This window comes from Nilaparvata lugens, chromosome 9 (assembly GCF_014356525.2).
Source record: "Nilaparvata lugens isolate BPH chromosome 9, ASM1435652v1, whole genome shotgun sequence".
Classification (NCBI taxonomy): domain Eukaryota; kingdom Metazoa; phylum Arthropoda; class Insecta; order Hemiptera; family Delphacidae; genus Nilaparvata; species Nilaparvata lugens.
In genome coordinates, this window is record NC_052512.1 from 28,637,345 (window position 1) to 28,659,938 (window position 22,594).

The window sequence follows — 22,594 nt, forward strand, 5'->3', positions numbered from 1 at the left end:
GGTGTGGTGTGTGTGTGGTGTGTGTGTGTGGTGTGTGTGTGTGTGTGTGGTGTGTGTGTGTGTGGTGTGTGGTGTGTGTGTGTGGTGGTGTGTGTGGTGTGTGTGTGGTGTGTGTGTGTGTGTGTTGTGTGTATGGTGTATGTCTGAACACGATATCAACCGATTGACTTGAAATTTTAAACTTAAGGTCCTTATACCATGAGGATCCGACAATAAGAAATCAATAAAATTGGATACAAAATGGCGATAATTTCAGATAATTTCTTAATTCCTAATCAACCGATTGACTCAAAATTTGAAAACTTATGGTCTTATACCAAGAGGATTCGACAGAAGCAATTCAATGAAATTGAATTCAAAATGGTGGACTTAAAAAACATGTTTTTCACGGTTTCTCGAAAACAGCTTGAACAATTTTCTTAAAATTTTACCATGGATAGCTATTCATAAGCCCTATCAACTAAAATGAGTCTCATTTCTATGAAAAATTGCAGGAGTTTGTAATATCTTCGAGAAAATGGCGGATAATTACTAAAAAACATGTTTTCTACGATTTTTCTCAAAAAGACTCGACCGACTTTTTTCAAATTCATACCCTGTATAGGTATTTATCAGCTCTATCAACTGGCATGAGTATCCTTTCTGGGAAACTAATGGGGTCCACCCATCCTTGAGAAATGGACTTTGTAACCTCCTTCTCGTGCATGAGGTAGGTATGTGGAGCAGTTCATAAAAAGAACACATAGTCGAGAAATTCATCTGTAGAACAGCTGTTTTGCGACTTCAAAAAATCATCAAATTTCACAATTTAACAAAGGAAAAAGTAGCCCACTCTGAAAAATATTATACACCAAATACAGAAGTCTGATCATAGTTTCAAATATGTTGCCGCCACACGTCATTATGTTATTCCCCTGAATATTCTCGTAGCCACTCTGAAAAAAATATATATACACAAATAAGGAAGTCTGATCATAGTTTCAAAAATATGTTGCCGCCAATCGTCATTATGTTATTCCCCTGAATTATCTCGTAGCCCACTCTGAAAAAATTATATATCACAAAATATCAGAAGTCTGATCATAGTTTCAATATGTTGCCGCCAATCGTCATTATGTATTCCCCTGAATTATTCTCGTTCAAGAATGTGGCTACAGTTCATTGAGCAAGGACAGTGTGTGAGTGTACCACACCAGATTTTTTCAGAAGGCGGTGGAAATGTTAACAGAACGAATGTCAACAATAATGTCACCCATGGAATCCACTGATTCAGGAAAAAGGAATCTATATACGAGTCTAAATGAATCTTTATAATAATATACAAACCTCCACTCATCAATTATCAACAATGAAACATCAAATCGAGCTCATCCCGATAACAATGAGGGGGACATCACCTGTTGAGGAGAAGTTTCTCAGGAACAAATAAGTTTTCCAAGTGGAGAAATTTCTACTCTGTTTTAATTTTCCAGTAATTGTGAAATTCATGTATCATTTGGAAACCTCTTGAGGAAGTTATACAGAACACAATATCTTCATTGAATCTATAATGATTGTTCATTGATCGAATAGTTAGATAAGAATGTAATGGATTATCAGTGTATGGAGCTTGATGAGAGTTGTCGAAAAACTGTTGGAGAGAAATGAGTAGAGGTTTGGCATGTGAATGAATAAGTAATAGAAATGAGCATGAGTATGTGAGCAGAATCCCCTTCTGATTTCTAGAATGGGGATATTCTCGAGGATAGCAAATTTTATTTCTCATTTGTTGAATTAAAATTGAATACATTGACTCCTGTAGTGACATTTCTCTGCTTGAATCAATAGATGAATTGACAGATTTACTCATGTTTCAATGCTTCAAGGGATTTCAATTGAAAAGAATAGGGCAAGGATGTAAAAGTAGCATGATTATTATACTTCTCTGCACCTTGTTCAAGAATCCAACACAAGCTATCATTACACCTGTTACAGGCCGATTTTGAATCCGCGATGGGGAAAAGTGGCTTTATGCCTTGGTCCTGTTGATGATTCCAGCAAAGACCTTGCCACGGCATTTCTAGATGTGAGTACTTCAGGACAACACAACTACTTTTGTATTTGTATGAGTTTGTTGGTCATATCTGTATGAATATATGCACAATCTGCAGTCCACATATGTTACCACTGTATTATCACTATTCTTATAATATAGTGACAATTATTATTATGGTATACAGGGTGTTTCAAATTCCCTACCAATACTCTAGGCCATTGTTCCTGGGTGGAATACATATCTAAATATCATATTCGAATTGTCCGGAAGTCTCCAGTTACTCACACAGCAGTCATTTTCCTTTTTCATCTGAATAATGATTGAACATACGAAACAACTAGACAAGACTAGAAAAATGATTATTTTGGAAATACATAAAACAAAATGGCGGCCATTAAAAATTTGTTTCTTGAATAACTCAGAAACCGTTTAATTGACAAAGGAACTACAGGAATAACTTTGTTCAGTGAATTCGATTGCCTATCGATTGGTACCTGATTTTTCAAGATTGAACCATATTTACTGAGATATGGCAACCATGAATTGTTTTTTTTCTTGAGGATAGGTTTAAATGTTCTAAATTATTTTCACCAAATTTAACTCTTGGTAGCCCATATGATTAATGGGCTCTAACGAGCTGTTCAGGTATGAGTGTCTGAAACTACAGTTTGATTATAGTCCATACAAAATTACTCCTGACTTGGGGGAATATGCGGCGCAGAGAAATGGAGGGAGATCAGCCAATTACAGTGATTAATAGAGTCATAGGTAGAAGCGCAGTTGCCAATTTGTCGATTGGAGTCAGTTGTCTGACTGCTTTCAGACAGGAAACTTTGCATGTGTAGCATGAGCTCATGAACAGTCACTGGAAGTTGGAGAATGCTGGCCGGTTCAGGACGGCACATCGCGCCTCTGTATCCCTCCCGCTGTATGCTTTCTTTGCTGTGCATGTCCCTCCCAAGTCAAAAGTTATTTTGTATGTATTGAAAGTATTTTGAAATTGCATTATCGATGTGATTCATCAATCAAGTTCTATTCAGCAAGCAATTTTTGATTGGATGGTGGAAACCAGACACGATTATAATGATCTGATCGAATTTGGAATATTAATATCTCACAAAATAATCTATGTTCCAATTCACGGGTGCCCTGCTAGTCCCAGCTATAAAACGAGCTGAAAATTTGATGAACCAATTCATACATGTCACATAATCATCACTCAAAATATGTATTTATCATATCCACAGGCGAATTGAAAAATTCTCCCACATAATGGCTTCTCTGTTAGAAGCTTTCAAATTTGTGTTTAAAAACGGGCTTGATTCATCTGTTCATACTAACAGGCAGCTTATCAAATGCCTTGATGACAATATCCTATAATGGGCTTGAAGTTTTTCTACCCTGAAAAAGGACATCCAGATGACATGCTTGTCTTTTGAAATTCCTGTAAAAAGAAAACAAAAAAGGTATGTTTGCTAATAAACAACACAATTACCTACCACATTCAACACCTGGATAAATGCATGGGATGGAACTCAAATCACCATACTACCTATAAAAATATCTGGTGTGTCGCACTCACACAACTTTCCTTGCCTTCTGAAATTGATCACCTGACGCTAGTGTTCACGCGCATATCAAGTCCACTATTCAAAGATCTGAGCCAGCTAGTGACAGGACAATAACGATGGAGACACACGAGGTCTGCTATCTCTTAATAGTGAATGATTTGATAGAATCAACAGTTTGCGATTGAATAATCACATTTTCACGATTTCGAGCTTATTTAAATTTCAGGTGGAAATGTACAGAACATTAATTGTAGAGAATTTAATGCTCAATTGAATTTTTCCGTTTTAATTGTATCTGGAGCCTGATAATTGAGTATCTCAAATCAACTTTGCATAGATGTGCAGGAGCTCCTGAAATTTTTACAGTTATGAGACTTGTGGCAGTTGATAAAGCTTATCAATGACTATTTTAGGTATAAATTGATTTTTTCGGGAAGCATACTTTCCTCACCTATGATAATAGGGCAAGGAAAGTAAAAATTAACATATGAATTCCAGCTCGAATCTGTAGAAATTTGCTGGATGACATTAGGGTGACAGGGTTGCAGCGATGCAGTTTATGATATTAGGTTGGTTCAGTGTTGAGTGGCTTCCCTGACTTTGACAATCATGCGTATTCTTAAACTCACTTGTTATACAATTTGCTTAACTTTGCTTTTTCCTATACATAGGTTGATTGTGTTAATTACCCAAAAGTCAAATGCTACTATGGAATGGAAGGTAATAGCACTCAACCAGAAACTTCTTTCAATCAACATTTCAAAACCAATGTAGCTCCTGCATTTTTTTTCTACAAAGATGGTAAAGAAGTGAGTATTGAATGTTCGCCTCAACATATTTGGCATGAATTTCATCATGGTATGTGAAAATTCAGCCACGTATGCTTGTCATCTGTTCAGAGCTCTTTAGGTTCAACTCACACTTATGCGACTCAGGTCGAGAATAGACTCAACTCTAGTGTTTCCAAAAAATGATGACACTCAGACTAGTCGATTCTTGTCCATTTGGAAACACATGCTCTCGACTATAGTGAGGTCCATGTTATATGGCAGTATTTGATTAACTTTGGTGTTGCTATCCTTGTCTATTATCCCACAAAACACATAGCACTATCGTTTTCTAGCTTCACAACGTTGCCAAATAAGTTTTTAACAATGTAGAACTATAATTAATCAAGGCAGACAAACAGCAACACTGTTCTCCTATCTTTATCCACTGTCATTATAACGTGGACCTCACTATAGAGTCGAGTCTCTTCTCGACCTGAGTCGCGTTAGTATGAGTTGAGCCTTAGCGTAAATTCTATGGCATGACGTCACACTTTCTCGAGTTCAACTTCTTCAAGTATGTTCACACATGCCGAACCGAACCTCGAACAGCACAGCGAACCGCGCAATCCGCCGTGCGTGTCTAACCGTGCAGCGAACCGCTTGGAGAATTAAAACAATGAAATGCAATGATTGGATATTCTCCAATTCCAATAATGGAACATCTGTTACATAGATTTATTTTAGAAATTCCCACTTCAAATTCCACTTCGAACAGCACAGCGAACCGCGCAATCCGCCGTGCGTGTCTCACCGTGCAGCGAACCGCTTGGAGAATTAAAACAATGAAATGCAATGATTGGATATTCTCCAATTCCAATAATGGAACATCTGTTACATAGATTTATTTTAGAAATTCCCACTTCAAATTGGCCGTTTTCGTGAGTGAAGTGATTATCTGAGAACAGCATTTCAAGACACATATTTCAATGAATGTTTTTTTTATAAAGATGATTGGACTAGTAATTTATGTTTGATTCTCTTATTATATTTTTTGTGAATCAATTGATCACTCATTTTGAATCAATAGGTACCACATCTGTAAATCAATTAAAACTGAATGAAGAATTCAAATCGAACAGGCTAGGATTGATTATTCTTCAGACCCTTATTCGGGTTTGATCAAGATCATTTCGATGAACCCAGAAAAAAGCATTCTTCAGTGATGTACCCTCTCTGTAAGTTCAGCCCTTTGCGCTCCCATATCTGGTACAGCTGGATACTGCTCTCCTGCTACAGCTCTCTTCAGAATTTCCATAGTTGGCCGTACAGCTCTGGCACTTGTACAATAGTAGCTCTCAAAATCTATGAAATTGCCGTATTTAGGGCCGGTTTCCGAGCCCTAGGGATTCAGATAAGCTCTAGACAGCTGGAGTCAGAAAATTGGCTTTCCGGAACGGGGCGTAGAAGATTTGCAAATGGTCTCAAACTCTTTGTTACATCCAGCTGAATAACAATATTGATGATGGAGATAACGTAAATATGAATCATCATTGAAAAATGATGGACACCAATTCAAAATGACGGCTTGATTGGAATTTTTTTATACGGTTGCTATCAGGACTTCCATATACCGGACCGCGCCTACAAAAGATGGCCGCCATATATGGTGGCTGGCATTGATATTTCGAATGGGAACTTGGCAAACTGAGATTTCAACAAACTGAGACGCTCTCTAACAGCTGATTAGTGATTTTTTCTTAGTAGAAATTTCTATAAGACCACCATATATAGCAGCCATTTTTTTCTAGGCTAAGGTCGGTAGTATAATTTAGGAGGTCCTGTTGCTATTCAGTAGTAGTAAGAGATATGTGATGTGATATCAACATTCATTCTTGTGGAAATAATTTATTATATTTTAATTAGTCAATTAAATTAAAAATAGTCAATATCTTCAAATCATTTAATAGTACATTGTTATAATCTTGATTAATAATTTTATCAATTAATTATATTCCCACATTGTCAAAGAATGATTGGCAACTTTGCAGAATGAAAAAAGCGTTACCGGTACCTGCTTTGTTGAACGATAGACAAAGATAAGAACTTCAAATAGTGTGTTTGCTTTTTGATCTCAAGATTTTATATTTCTTTTCAAAGTTTGTAATTTTCTAACTATTTGTAATTAATTAATAAAATAAATTTGGAAGTATTTTTTCATTTTAGAAATAATCTTTGGTTATTTTAAATTGTAAATTGGGTGTGTAAATGAAGTGACACATAGCTAGCTACATTTGGACTGTTGTATAAATTAGAATTGGACCGTTTTGGGCAAGTTAGCCTGGGCTACTTTTCTGTGAGTTGTATAATTCTGAATGATTGATTGAATGCTAATCAAAGCGGTCATCATAACGTGGATTCCACTATAATAATTCCATTAGACTGAATGAAATACAAAATAATACAGTTTTGTCAATACTTCTCATTATTTTTTTATGATTTGCATTTTGATTTTATCAATCTATCATTAATATTTCTCTTGTATTTAATGATCTTTGCGGAGTATTTATGAAGCAACTGTTCTGCATTTATTCTTCACAGGTTGCATCCATTATACAAAATAAGCCCGTACTTGGGCCTGAAATTGATACTATATTCGAATGCGTGTTCTCTGTGTCTGATAATTGCATCTACAATAAGGCTAATTGAAATTGCAGTGGACTGTAATGAATGCTTTTATAAATAAAGAATGTTTGAGAAATACAAAATGTATATTTAATTTTCTACTGCACAAATCCTACATGCCAAAATATGAATGATAATAATTGATAATAAAACTAGTCCCTGGGAAAGACACCAAATAAAAAACATAGGTTTAAGTAAAACAGTTAAATAGATTTATTGTATCTTTTTAAGAAACATGACATACTGTCTCAAGCTTAGGAAACTCCACACCGGGTGGTGGAATGAGATTTGATATTTTGACTCAATAGTCATGAATACAAAAAAGTGAAAAAATACCTATTAATGATTGAGATTGCCAATTGATAGTTATATTAGCAGTTAATAGAAGACAAATACACAAAATATGTAAGTGTATTATTGGTCAAAAATATTGAGATAAAATAGAATTTCAATGCATAATGCTCGGTAGAGAGATAATGATTCAATTCAATGTAAAACCAAATTTTAAATGGCAATAAGTGAATGAGATAAAATCAGGTCAATGGGCAACCTCAAAAATACAAAAAGTAATGTAGTCTATCATACAGAATATTTTGAATGAAATATCAATTATTAATAAATAAATGATGCAGCAAAAACAGATTTCAAGATATGCTGAACCCTTTTTGTAATTATTGATAGATTTTATTAGATAAATCAATAATAACGAATTGAGAGAGTCGGAGTTGAGACACGGTAGAAGGCTGACGTTTCTGCAGTGCTCCGTTATCGGAGAGATAGTATTCGCTTCTAATACTGTGTACTGTGAAAAGTATTGTTTGTTCGTGAAGTTTGTTCTATTCTTTTTGCTAATGAATGTTTCCGATTCTTCGAATAAAAAGCGGCTTAGAGAATCACCGGGTGGAAAAAGTATAGTGAAGAAGTCCAATAGTGAAGCAATGGCAGGGAAGGTAGAGGAAATGTCTTTGGATCAATTAATGGCTTCGTTCAGTGAAATTCTGGATAATAAGTTATCTAAAGTGGCAACGGAAGACGATATAAAAATACTTTCGGACAGAGTCAGTGCTTTAGAGGATGAGAATTCACGTCTTAGAGAAAAAATTATGAACTTAGAAAAATTAAGTGAAAAAAGTGAACAAAAACTAATCGATTTAGAAAGTCGCTCTTGCAGAAATAATCTAATTTTCAAGAATATACAGAGTGTACAGGATTACAAAGAGGAAAACTTTTGGCATCGAAAAAAGAACTATCCAAGTTAGTCCTGGACGTTGATATACACCTTGGCTTTGACTTCTTGAAAATTCAGGGAATTCACTTCTATTGGTCATCGGATATGAGGTTGATGGCCGGTAAGGAGGACGGCATGGAGAAGCTGAAAGCAATGCTACATGTTGATTTGAGCAGTTATCTATCGAGTCTTATGGAGGAAGCTGTCAACTAGGGAATTCCCACTACTCGACAGATTATTCACCAAGTGAACGAACAGTCATCGACCGTGAGAGAGAGAGATAATCTCGCCTAAAGTTACTCTACTATAATGTGTGTGGTCTAAAAGGGAAGGTGAGAAATTTTGGTTTTAGAGATTTTTTAAGAAACTATGATATTATTTTTATTTCTGAAACTCATATTATAGAGGAGGATGCAGAGTGTATAGGTGATTATCTAAATGATTTTAAACTGATCTGGTGTTATGCGCAAAAAAGCTCTCAGTATGGTCGTGCTAGTGGGGGTATGTTACTAGGTATTAATAAAACCTCAGATTTCATAGATAAGTTGAATTTTAAAAATATTGATAATATGAAAGCAATTGTTATAAAATTAGATAATTCTGTTTCCCTAAATGTATTGCCTGTATATATCAACTGTATTCAATTCAATTCAATTCAATTCAATTTATTTATCCTTTTTACAACATAGTTATTGTACAAAGTAGTTATGAAATAAATAACTTGAAACTAAATCAAAATAACTTAAAATAGCAGGTTAACAAAAACACGGAAGGTCCCTGCAAAGGCAAAGCCTGTGCGCAGGGGCCGAGTGTTACAAAAAACTACAGAACCAAAGTGAAAGCATAAAACAAAAATATAAATTATAAGTATGAAATTTGTATAATAAAAAATATCGAGAATACAGACAATTAACAAGAAATAATGAGCTTATTTAAGAGAAAAAAAATGAGAATTGGGATTTAAAACTGTAATAACTGAGAAAGAGATTTTCAAGAGATGAACAATGTATTGCTGCAAAACTCAGATGAGGGATTTCTAGTGATAGGGGATAAAAACGTTCGAATCGGTAAAGAACAGAAGATGTCTAGTTATGTAGGTCGGACTGCGTATAGTGGGTTAAGTAGTGGAAGAAATTCAAAAGATACTATAGTTAACAGTAGGGGCGTAGATACTTAGATATGTGTACAGAATTGGGATTTGTATATTAATGGAAGGATGGAGGGCGATCTAGAAGGAGAATGACGTTGTTGGAGCAATGGGCAATTCTGTAAATGATATTGCAGCTATTAATTTAGATTATTTAAATGAGTAGCTAATTTTAAAGTAGTTCCTCAGGCTTTTTCTGACCATTTGCCTATCGAAGTTGTATTGAATGTAGGTAAGAAAACAGTTGATAAGTATCGATGTTTACCGATACTGCCGAAATTGGCTTGAGATAAAGTTATCGGAGAAAAATATAAAGATAAGATAGCTAGTAGAGTTAATAATGTAGTATTAAGTGATGATGTCGATCAGGCAAGCCAAACTCTCACAGAATGTATTCGAGAAGTGGGTCTTGCTCTAGGAAACGGTCAAAGTTCAATTAGTTTTGAACGAAAGCAAGCTTGGTTTGATAATGAGTGTTGGAAAGCCAGAAGCAAGGTTTCATCTCTTTTAAATTTGTATCGCCGTATCAATAATGATTGCACTAGAAAATTGTACTTATATGAGAGAAATAAATTTACAAAAATATGTTACGAGAAACGTAAAAGCTATGAGAAGACTCTAATAAATTTCAATTCTGCCGCACAAAAACTCTAGGGACTTTTGGCAAGCTCTGAATAAATTAAAATTAAGGATAATATTGTAAATAACGCCAACTCCTCAAGACTGGGTAAACTATTTCCAACACATCTTGAATCCCGAAATGTTAGCTTTACCTCATTCCTATGAACCTTACATAGTTGACAACAGAATTAGATAGAGTTTAGTAGGGAAGAGCTGAGTAGAGTTTAAAATTAGTAAAAAATATAAAGCGCCTGGTGAAGATCAGATCCCATTCGAGTATTATAAAAATGCACCTGATAACTTTCTAAAAAATTGCTGAAGGTCTACAATTCTATATTACATCAGGTAGAGTCCCACATTGCTTTAAGTCGTCAATAATTTTTCCCCTTTTCAAGAAGGGTGAGTGCGATGTAGTAGCTAATTTCAGAGGCATTAGTTTTTTATCAACATTTCAAAATATTTGCAGGGTTAATTCTCAATAGACTCAACTGCTGGGTGGAGGAAGATAAAATCTTGAATGAGTTTCAGGCTGGCTTTCGTAAGGGGTACTCGACCATTGATAATATATTCGCCCTAACATCCATCATTAGTCTGCGGCTGGCTAAAAAAAGGGTAAACTATATTGCTTTTTTGTGGATTACTCTGCCGCGTTCGACTCAATGATAGGAATGCACTATTTATAAGCTTAGTCTCTTAGGTCTCTCAACAAGGACATTGATATTTTTGAGGGCATTGAATGAAGGCACACTTCTAGTGTATGGTGTACTGCCAATGGGGGTCTCTCCCAACGTTTTGAAACGAAGTCAGGCTTGAGGCAAGGTTGTTTGTTGAGCCCGTGCTTTTTCCCTATTTATGAATGACTTACATGATGAATTAGGGGGAGGATTTATAATAGGTGTAAGAGGATTAGGGTTTTATTGTATGCCGATGACATAGCTTTGATATCGGACTCGCCAGTGGGACTCCAGTACATGATAAACAATTTAGAGCGTTACTGTGAAAGGTGGAATTTAAGAGTTAATTTAGATAAGTCAAAAGTAATGGTTTTTAGGAACGGGGGAAAATGGCTAGGAGCGAGAAATGGACATATAAAATGAGCAGATAGAGTGTGTCAACAGGTATAAATATCTGGGGGTAGTTCTAACTCCAACCTTGAATTTTGAAGCTCAAGTGAGTGATAAATTAGACAAGGCAAAATTAGCATTGAATGTGGCATGGAAAGGATTTTTAAATAGTAGTAGTGTAGATTTTTCAGCCAAATGTAAGTTGTTCAAAGCTTGTGCAAGGGCGACCTTGTGTTACGGAGCACAGGTGTGGGGTTTTAGACAATATGAGTTGTCCAGTTTCAAAACTCGTTAACTCCAACCAAGCATTTTTTTCACAAAGGGCAAAAAACTGTGGTTAGATTATACAAGGCAATAGCACTTTGGTAATATTTTTAAAAAATGTAAAATAAAAATACTTTTATTGATGTATCAGGTCATAAATCATTGATTTGGAATTTTTCAGTAATTTAAAAAAAAAATTGCACATAACAGGTTTTGCAGCAGTATTAGCATTATGACGGGTTTTGCACCATTATGAAAGATAACGAGTTTTGTTCCAGTAATTCTAAAATTGAGAAAAACTTATTATTTCACTATGAATTTAAATGAATTTGCAAATTTTATATTTTGTTCGGACCTTCTTATTGTCTGGGATGATAAAAACGCATATTCAGCTATAAAAAAGAAGTTTATCAACTAACAAAAAACATACCAGTAACCAAGCACACATAGCCAAAATGTTGCATCATTTTCGGCCGAGCGGCTACCGAAGAACAGAAACATGATCATGATTCAAGATCATATGATTTGGCATCTAAAGTTACCAGCTGTATAATAAACACGTCACCCTGTGATAAATTGTGTACTGGAATTATAATGGTAGTTTGGAGTTGAAGTTAGTGTACCGTAGTTGATTGGTACCAGCTGTAGATAATCATTCCTTAGGCTAGACACACACCAGTTAGTCAAGAAAAGACAAGACACGTTTAGTCACAATACTTCACATAGTTGCTTATGAAGACATGTCTAATTGCAATGACTAATCAGTGTGTGTTGCTTCATAAGCAACTATGTGAGGTATTGTGACTAAACGTGACTAGTCTTGTCTTGACTAACTGGTGTGTGTCCACCCTTAGAAGAGCTTTACAAAAAAATTATCACTCCCCTATCATTGAGAAACTAGAAAATGTTGGAAAAAAATTATTCACCTCATGAATTTACTTTCACCTTTTAATTAGCTTTTAATTATCATTCACCCTTTGAATTAAGCTTAGCTTATATTCATCCTAAAATGGAAGATGGGAAGAATATGGAATTCTGTGTAATTCATGTACATCACATTTTTTCCCGGACCATCTATTGACAATCAACAACTATCAAAAAATAAATTCATCTTTGAAACACTGATTTGACCTATCTTTTTCTAATTCAACACTTTACTGATAGATATCACTACCAATTGATTGAGAAGAATATGTTTTCAGAATAATAAATGCTGCATGACTAAGCACATAGGAAGTCCATATTGAGATGCAAATGAAAATATTGATTGTCAGATAAATTTCATGAGTCACCAAATAAAGTCTAAAGTCAACTTAAATCTCTTCAAGTGTGAAAATTTAATAGTGGTCAAATTATAATAGAAACTATACAAAATATGCATTTGTATTAGAAGATTATTACAACTGAATACAATGAAAAACATAACGTGGTTTGCAGCAGAAAGGAATTCATTACATTCTACTCCATAGAGACATAACGAGTTCTGTTGCAGTATTCGTTTAGTAACTATAACGGCTTTTGCAGCAGTACGTGGGGTACACATGACGAGTTTTGCAGCAGTATCAAAACTTTGACGGCCATTTTCATACCTTTTTAACGTGTTCTGTAGCATTTAACAAGTAGTGGGAATAGTTGTATATGAACCCAGAGAACAAAATGGCGGTCTTAACTCGAAATTGAAAAAAATGGAGATAACGAGTTTTGAAACTGGGCTACTCATATGATAGTGTAGAAAAATGCAGCGCCTTTTCATCAAGAAGATTTTTGCACTTCCAATGAATACACCGGATTATATGTTGTTTATTGAAACTCAACTAACACCTCTATTCGAATATTGCCTTAGACTCCATTACAATTATATTCTAAGAGTTATGAAAATGAAAGATGAAAGGCTCCCTAAATTCCTGGCTCAACAAGTTATTCAAAAGAAATGTTTCTGGTTCAAAGAGTGGAAGAAATTAAGTAATCAAATTGGTATAAATTATGAGTACGAAGTCAATTGGGATGACTCATTTAAAAGAATAATCACAGGTTTGAACAAGATGCATGGGGAAATTTTTTTGCGGGATGCTCAAGATGGGCGTTTCCACATATGGTACAAAACTCTCAATTTGGAACTGGGTGACAGAAATTATAATTATGAAATGTGGGTCATGAGGTGGATACTTAAAGCAAGGGGTGAACTGATCCATTTAAACTACAAGCCATGGGTTGCTGATGGGAATTATGTTTGCTCCATGTGTAATCTGAAAGAAATTGAGGATATTTATCATTCATAGCTCGATGTCCTTGTTTAAGAGAATGGAGAAGAAAATGGTTTGGAATTGGGGAGCTATCAAGGGATGATTTCGTTCTTCTATGAATGGAAGAGATTGGGTAGGGTTGGCCTCCTACTGTAGAGATGCCTGGCGTTTTAGGCGATTACTTACACAGGAGTTTACTGGTAACTTAGTATAATATATGAAACTTATTTATTGAATCTGAGTTGGGTAGAAGTATCGTGTTATAATATAATACAATATAGGTTATTCGAATATTCTCAGGAGGACATCATAGGAAGACGAAATGAAAGGGAATATTAATTCTATGTTATGATTTCCCAACTGCTGACAGTTATTATCAAATAAAAAGAATAGCTTCTTTTTATAAAATTAATTGTTTGTTAGAATGTAGGTTACTATTAAAACTAATTTATGGATATTCACTTTATTGAATTCAACATTATTGATTTATTTTGTTTCTAAGGTTGTTTTTTTCTGTTTTTGTTCCACTATTTAAAAGAACATTCTGCATAGCTTTGATTTATGTAATAATAGTATTATTGGGTTTTACCGACTTTCCGGCTGACGATTGTTTTTGATCAAGCCGTATAAATGTGTGTTTTCTCATTCATTGTATGTTGCAAATTTGAAGATTAAAGCATTATTTCTATTCTATTCTATTCTATTCTATTCTATCCTATTCTATAATAACGAATTGATGATGAAAATATATTCAAATGTAGATAATAATTTTGTTAACAATGTTAAATAATTATGTAATCCTGGAAATTAATACATACGCTACTTTCAAGAAAGTAGTTGACGATGGTCTAGAATACTCAATATTTGATCAAGATGTCAAATATGATAGAATAATTCATGGTATGATAAATGTAATGAGATGTCAAAATATGATCAAAATGTATACAACAAAACTTGAGTTGGAAGTTGAGCGATATTTACTCAATGTGAACAATATAAAAGTGTAATATACAAATACCTGTAATAACACAAATAATGTTGGTAATAACTGTATATATATAAATATATACAAATACATATTGACATGGGCTACTTTTAAATTAATAGAACAAAATAAATCTTATAGCACCCTTTATTTAAAAAAAACTTAAAATAGTTGAACAACTATTTTCGGTGATATATTACACCATCTTCAGGTTATAAACCTCCCTTTTTATAACCAGAAGATGGTGTAATATATCACCGAAACTGGTTGTTCAACTATTTTAAAGTTTTTCAGAAATAAAGGGTGCTATAAGATTTATTTTGTTTCATTAATATATACAAACATACAGAAATTGCTCGCTTATATAATAGGATAACCAATCATTATTATAAAAATATATACAGTTAATAAAACAAAAAAAACTTGTAGCACCCTTTATTTATTAAAAACTTAAAATAGTTGAACAACTATTTTCGGTGATATATTACACCATCTTCAGGTTATAAACCTCCCTTTTTATAACCAGAAGATGGTGTAATATATCACCGAAACTGGTTGTTCAACTATTTTAAAGTTTTTCAGAAATAAAGGGTGCTATAAGATTTATTTTGTTTCATTGATATATACAAACATACAGAAATTGCTCGCTTAATATAATAGGATAACCAATCATTATTATAAAAATATATACAGTTAATAAAACAAAAAAAACTTGTAGCACCCTTTATTTATTAAAAAACTTAAAATAGTTGAACATTTTAATAAATAAAGGAAGCTACAAGTTTTATTTTGTTTTATTAATTTAAAAGCAGCCCATTTCAATAAGTGTTTTATAAAATATATACAGATATACTGAAATCGCTCGCTTAATATAATAGTACCGGTAACTTTTAGCGAGAGATGGGATAGAATTCTTGTATTTCATTCATTAAAATTGAATGAATAGGAGTTTCTGTGTCCCTAAAAATATCATAAAACATGAGATTACATTCTGATATTAATGAGGACTTGGTCACCCGTGCTGCGCAAGGGTTCAATCAAGAACTTGACAAACTAGAAGCTTGCCCCACTGGAATATTAAATAATGTAAAAATGGCCTATAACCATCCTCGTTTAGTTGAGGATCTAAAGGAAAAATTTCAAGTTAATCAATCCAGTTGTTAAGACGTGAAGATGCATCATTCGTGAATTTTCTATTCCGTACGTGTATAAGCCAGCTCTTTTCTCAATAGATGTGAAGTAATTTACATTCAAAACACATCCACAGTTCAAGCACACAGTTAATGAAATGTGGCAACGTCGCGAACAGCTGATCAAGGTCATATCTATTTAGAGCATTGTTGGATAAGATATAGAGGTCTTCAAAGAAGTACAAAGATGAGAGAGATGGCGAATAGTGTTTACTGTGATAGTGCGAGAGTTAGAGATGGAAGAGAGTGAGAGAGTGTGAGAGTGTGAGAGAGTGAGAAAGAGAGAAATTCAATGATGCAAACGAAATGGAATGATTTGTGTTGAAGTCGGTTATTGCAGAATGAGATAACAAGAGGAAAAATGAAAGAAAGAAGTTGAGTAGAAGGAGAAAAAGAAGCAGTAGAAGAAGAGGAAGAGAGAGAAGAAGGAGAAGAAGAAGAAGAAAAAGAAGAAGAAAAAGATGATGGTGGAGAAAAAGGTGAAGGAGTAGAAGACGCAGAGGAAGAAGGAGATTGATTGATTGATTGAGTACTTTATTTATGCACGAGTAGATTACAATATAAACTGGCTTATACACTTATATACAATAGCTTACCATACAGCAAAATTATAGATGAATTACATAATATAGACTAAGAAAAAATATGAACTGTATATGATATGAAAAGCAATTGTAATATAATAACTATAGATAATAACATATTGTTATGCATCTACATAAATTGGCGGAGCTTGGACATATCAATCAATGTCCATTCTTCGGAAAGAATATTAAAAATATCCTCCTCACTAACTCAAGGAGAAGGAGAGGGAGAAAAAAAAGAAGACGAAGAAGAAGAGGAAGAAGAAGAAGAAGAAAAGGAAGAGAACAAAAAGGAGAAGAAAAAGAAGAAGAAAATGAACACGTGAATAATAAGCTTATTGAAGTCCATTAGCATTGAGTAACATTTTAGATTGGATTCTCTCTCACTCGTTCTCACACTCACTTTCTCTCTCTTTCTCACTCACTCTCTCTCTCTTTCTGCCTTCCAACTCATTCTCTCTCCATAGTCAGGTCCACGTTATAATGGCAGTGTTTGATTAGCAATGGTATTGCTGTCCTTGTCTACCTTTCAACAAAGCAGATAGCGCTATCACTTTCTCGCTTTGCTCTGTTCCCAGATCGTCTTTCAAGAATGAAGACTCCATTAATTATGTACAAGATATTTAATCTTAATCATGAAAATTTATCATGAAGTTATTAAAAAATATAATATCGTGCTTGATAAAATAGAATTGATTTTGTAACGAGAATGAATAGTTAGTATTACATCAATAAACCTGACAAGACAGAGGTTTGGCAACGTTGTTCTCCTATCTTTCTCCTTTGCCATTATAACGTGGACCTCACTATAGTCTTGTTATACACTGTGCACTCATTCGCATAACTTTTATTCTCTCTTTCACTCTCTCTTTGTCTTTCCCTTCCTCTTTCTCTTTCTCTTCCTCATTCTCTTTCTCTTCCTCTTTCTCATCCTCTTTCTCTTCCTCTTTCTCATCCTCTTTCTATTCCTCTTCCTCTTCCTCTTTCTCCTCCTCTAACCCACTATTTCAAGGTCTTTACTTTTTCTCTTCTACCTCTCAGTCTCGGTATTACTCCCTCCTTCACACTCACTCTATCTTTCTCTCTATTCCTTTTCCTCTTCCTCTGTCTCCCTCTAAAGATGATTTCAAATTTGTCTCCGAAGGTAGGAGGATAGATGCTTCACATACTAGAACCGGAGAAAGTACTTTAAGGTTACCCAATCATCGAACTACTATTTTCACAAAATCCTTCTTAGTCAGTGCCTGTCGTGCATGGAATGCACTTCCTGTTTCTATCAGGTCCATCGAGAGCCGAGCGAGCTTCATCCTGACTTTGAAAAAACATCTTTTGGAACAAATGACTGAAACTGTCCGGCCCTAGAACGATCACATGACAACCATCCCCCACCTATCCCACAAATACAAACCTTTAAACCTGTTATAGAACGAATTGTATATATATATATAATATAAACTCATGTTATTTCAATATTCACTGCATACTGCTGTATATTACTGAAAGTTGATTACCCTGATCTACTTTCAGCATACTTCATTTTATTAATCAATTATTAATTATTTGATCTTATCTACCTATATAATTATTTTACTTTATAAATTTCTGTTTTTTTTCTCTTAAATATTCATATTGATTAAAAACTTTCACAATATTTCCATTAATAAATAAATCCTTAGTTTAAATAATGAAATTAACGTTTGGTAGAGAGTTAGTGGGGAGGATATTTTTAATATTCTTTCAAAGAATGGACATTGATATGTCCAAACCTCCGCCAATTTATGTAGATGCATAACAATATATTATTATCCATAGTTATTATATTACAAATTGCTTTTTCATATCATATACGGTTCAATAATTATTTTCTTAGTCTATATAATGTAAATTCATCTATAACTTTGCTGTATTGTAAGCTATTGTATATAAGTGTATAAGACAGTATATATTGTAATCTACATAAATAAAGTACTCAATCAATCTAACTCACTTATCTCAACTAATTCTCTTCCTCTTCCTATAAGTCGCTACTCTATCACTAACTCTCTCTTTCTTACTCACTCTCTCATTCCCTCTTTCTCATCACTCTTCAAGGACTTCACACACTCTCTCTCACTCCCTCACCGTCTCTCTCTCTCTCTCTATCTCTCTCTATATCTCTCTTTCTCTCTATCACTCTAACTCACTAATCTGAACTACTTCTCTTCCTCTTCCTCTAAGTCGCTACTCTATCACTCACTCACTTTTTCTTACTCACTCTAATTCCCTCTTTCTCCTCACTCTTCAGGACTTCAAACACTCACCACTCTCACTCCCTCTCCGTCTCTCACTCTATCTCTCCCTTTCTCTCACTCACCACTCTCTCACTCTCTCTCTCTTTCTCCCCTTCTCGTTACATACTAGAACCGGAGAAAGTACTTTAATGTTACCCAATCATCGAACTACTATTTTCACAAAATCCTTCTTAGTCAGTGCCTGTCGTGCATGGAATGCACTTCCTGTTTCTATCAGGTCCATCGAGAGCCGAGCGAGCTTCATCCTGACTTTAAAAAAACATCTTTTGGAACAAATGACTGAAACTGTCCGGCCCTAGAACGATCACATGACAACCATCCCCCACCCATCCCACAAATAAAAACCTTTAAACCTGTTATAGAACGAATTGTATATATATATTATATGAACTCATGTTATTTCAATTATTCACTGCATACTGCTGTATATTACTGAAAGTTGATTACCCTGATCTACTTTCAGCATACTTCATTTTATTAATCAATTATTAATTATTTGATCTTATCTACCTATATAATTATTTTACTTTATCAATTTTCTGTTTTTTTTCTCTTAAATATTCATATTGATTAAAACTTTCACAATATTTCCATTAATAAATAAATCCTTAGTTTAAATAATGAAATTAACGTTTGGTAGAGAGTTAGTGGGGAGGATATTTTTAATATTCTTTCCAAAGAATGGACATTGATATGTCCAAACCTCCGCCAATTTATGTAGATGCATAACAATATGATTATTATCTATAGTTATTATATTACAAATTGCTTTTTCATATCATATACAGTTCAATAGTTATTTTCTTAGTCTATATTATGTAAATTCATCTATACCTTTGCTGTATTGTGAGCTATTGTATATAAGTGTATAAGCCAGTATATATTGTAATCTACATAAATAAAGTACTCAATCAATCAATCAATCAATCAATTCTCCTCACTCATTCAAGACCTTCACACACACACACATACACACTCCCTCTCTTGCGCTCTCTTCTCTCTCACACTATGGCCAGTTTCACACGGCAGAGACCTCGCTCCTGGAATATCATATTACGGAAGATCATATTTCATATTTTGCAGCTCTCCTGTACTTTCACATGGGGATCTTACGAATAAGCCGACAGATCTAACAACAATGCCGACGTTTGCTCAAACCTATGACTCATCACTTTTCTCAAAGTCTAACTTCATTAAAAATATAGATAGAAGATTTCTGATTTCGGATTTGGATTCAGCGACCCCAAATTCGTTAAAGCGTAAGTCCCATTTTCAAAAATACCCGAAAACAAGGGAGTTATAGCTGTTTTTAATATAGCTTTCCATTATCATATGATTATATTGTATGTACTAAGATAATAATACTCCTGCCTCACAAAGGGACAGGCAAAGGTTTTAAGAAGTTTTTGAACACTTGAGAAGTTTAAACATAAACATTTTTAATTTTTAAAAGTTCTAGTTTTCCAAAAAATATTGAACTATGAAAAGATGAATCCAAATATGAAATCATAAATCATCTCCACTCATCACCCAATAAAATAGGAGGAAAAGGAATGTTGTACAGTAAATTTTACTGAATTTCTGCAAGAATTTCACCGTTTGCCATGAGGAGACAAATACATTTATGAAAAGCTTGATAGCTTGAATAGTGATCTGATATTTGTTACACGTTTTTATTCTAAGACATAATATGTCTTAGACTCATTTTAATGTTTCTTCAATCGGCAGGAAAACTTTGTTTTTTCAAAGTTATCTTACTCCCTTATTTTGGGGTATTTTCAGAAATCAAGATAAATAACCTACCAAATTTCCTACACGAATACAGTGTAAGTTGTATTATAATAGCTACAGTACTTACGTACTGTATAGTACAGTACCTGTTCGTTTTTACTGTATAATATATGATAATAGAAAGCTTTATTAAAAACAGCCATAACTTCCTTGTTTTCGGATATTTTCGAAAACGGGACTTACACTTTAAAGAATTTTGGGTCGCTGAATCCAAATCCGAAATCAGAAATCTTCTATCTATATTTTTAAGGAAGTTAGACTTTGAGAAAAAAGTGATGAGTCATATACTTTGAGCAAACGTCGGCATAGTTGTCAGATCTTGCCTCTGCTTGCCTCGAGGGGAAAAGACGTGACAAAACGAGGTTCCTGGATAGGAGTCACCATGTGAAAGACACGATTTGACTCAATGTACTTCGACAAAAAAACGTGAACACTGTTCAGTGTTCAAGTTGCACAAGTTGTTCAAGTTGTAGCCAAAGGCTACTTTCACACGATGGGAGACGTGCAACTTGAACACTGAACAGTGTTCACGTTTTTTTGTTGAAGTACATTGAGTCAAATCGTGTCTTTCACATGGTGACTCCTATCCAGGAACCTCGTTTTGTCACGTCTTTTCCCCTCAAGGCAAGCCGAGGCAAGATCTAACAACAACGCCGACATTTGCTCAAAAGTATGACTCATCACTATTTCTCAAAGTCTAACTTCCTTAAAAATATAGATGGAAGATTTCTGATTTCGGATTTGGATTCAGCGACCCCAAATTCTTAAAGCGTAAGTCCCGTTTTCGAAAATATCCGAAAACAAGGAAGTTATGGCTGTTTTTAATAAAGCTTTCTATTATCATATAATTATACGGTAAAAACGAACAGGTACTGTACTATACAGTACGTAAGTACTGTAGCTATTATAATACAACTTACACTGTATTCGTGTAGGAAATTTAGTAGGATATTTATCTGATTTCTGAAATACCCTAAAATAAGGGAGTAAGATAACTTTGAAAAACCAAAGTTTTCCTGCCGATTGAAGAAACATTAAAAATTAGTCTAAGACATATTATGTCTTAGACTAAAAACGTGTATCAAATATCAGATCACTATTCAAGCTATCAAGCTTTTCATAAATTTTTTTGTCTCCTCATGGCAGAAGGTTTGCGCCCAACGTTTTCACTTAAACATTTATGTGATTAAACTGTGATAGAGCACATTATCGTATTGATCTTCTAAATCCAGTTACATGTACATCGATTTTCGTAAAATTGATTTTTTACCGTTCCTATGAATTCTAAGAATTCTATGAATTCTTTATACAGGTTCAGCACAACTTCTTAAATAACATTATGTTTGCTTCAACAGAATTCATAAGGACGACAAAACATCGAACAACAAAAAAACGCTTTCTGAGTAACTGGCTTTAACAAAGCATGGCTTCACGAAATACAGTACGATAATTTAGAATAGTTGGTACAATGGTAATGCTTTTCGCATTATGGCAGCACTGTGCTTGCTCACTCACTTCTCCAGTTGACACTTGTTGACTTGTTAGTTGTTTACTTGACTTGACTTTGACACCTGTCATAACGCGATGTCTGAGTTTGATGTGGAGCTGTTGATTACTGCAGTTTGCAACCGACCTGCTCTTTGAGATAAAAGTGTTGACATCTACAAGGACCGGAATGAAGTCGCCAAAAGTTGATGGAAGTTGAAAAGAAATAGTTAATAATTGCTGGGAATTTAGAGTGATATTCAATGATTTGAACGTGATAAATTGGATTGTTGAATGACAACTGAAATTTAGTGAATTTTACTGTACAACATTCCTTTTCCTCCTATTTTATTGGGTGATGAGTGGAGATGATTTATGATTTCATATTTGGATTCATCTTTCCATAGTTCAATATTTTTTTGGAAAACTGGAACTTTTAAAAATTAAAAATGTTTATGTTTAAACTTCTCAGGTGTTCAAAAACTTCTTGAAACCTTTGCCTGTCCCTTTGTGAGGCAGGAGTATTATTATCTTAGTATGTACTATATAATCATATGATAATGGAAAGCTATATTAAAAACAGCTATAACTCCCTTGTTTCCGGGTATTTTCGAAAATGGGACTTACGCTTCTAAAGAATTTG

The 22,594-nt window shown here is 34.1% G+C and overlaps 1 protein-coding gene across 1 annotated transcript in view; it reads left to right on the forward strand.

Annotated features, from left to right (window-relative positions):
* LOC111054472 overlaps window positions 1-7,136 on the forward strand; it is a 17,804-nt gene extending 10,668 nt beyond the window's left edge. Inside the window, 4 exon segments of the mRNA XM_022341509.2 lie at window positions 1,975-2,006; window positions 2,008-2,065; window positions 4,278-4,415; window positions 6,975-7,136. Coding sequence (XP_022197201.2) covers window positions 1,975-2,006; window positions 2,008-2,065; window positions 4,278-4,415; window positions 6,975-7,082 — 336 coding nt within the window. The 3' untranslated portion in view covers window positions 7,083-7,136.
* Window positions 7,137-22,594: the final 15,458 nt, after the last annotated feature.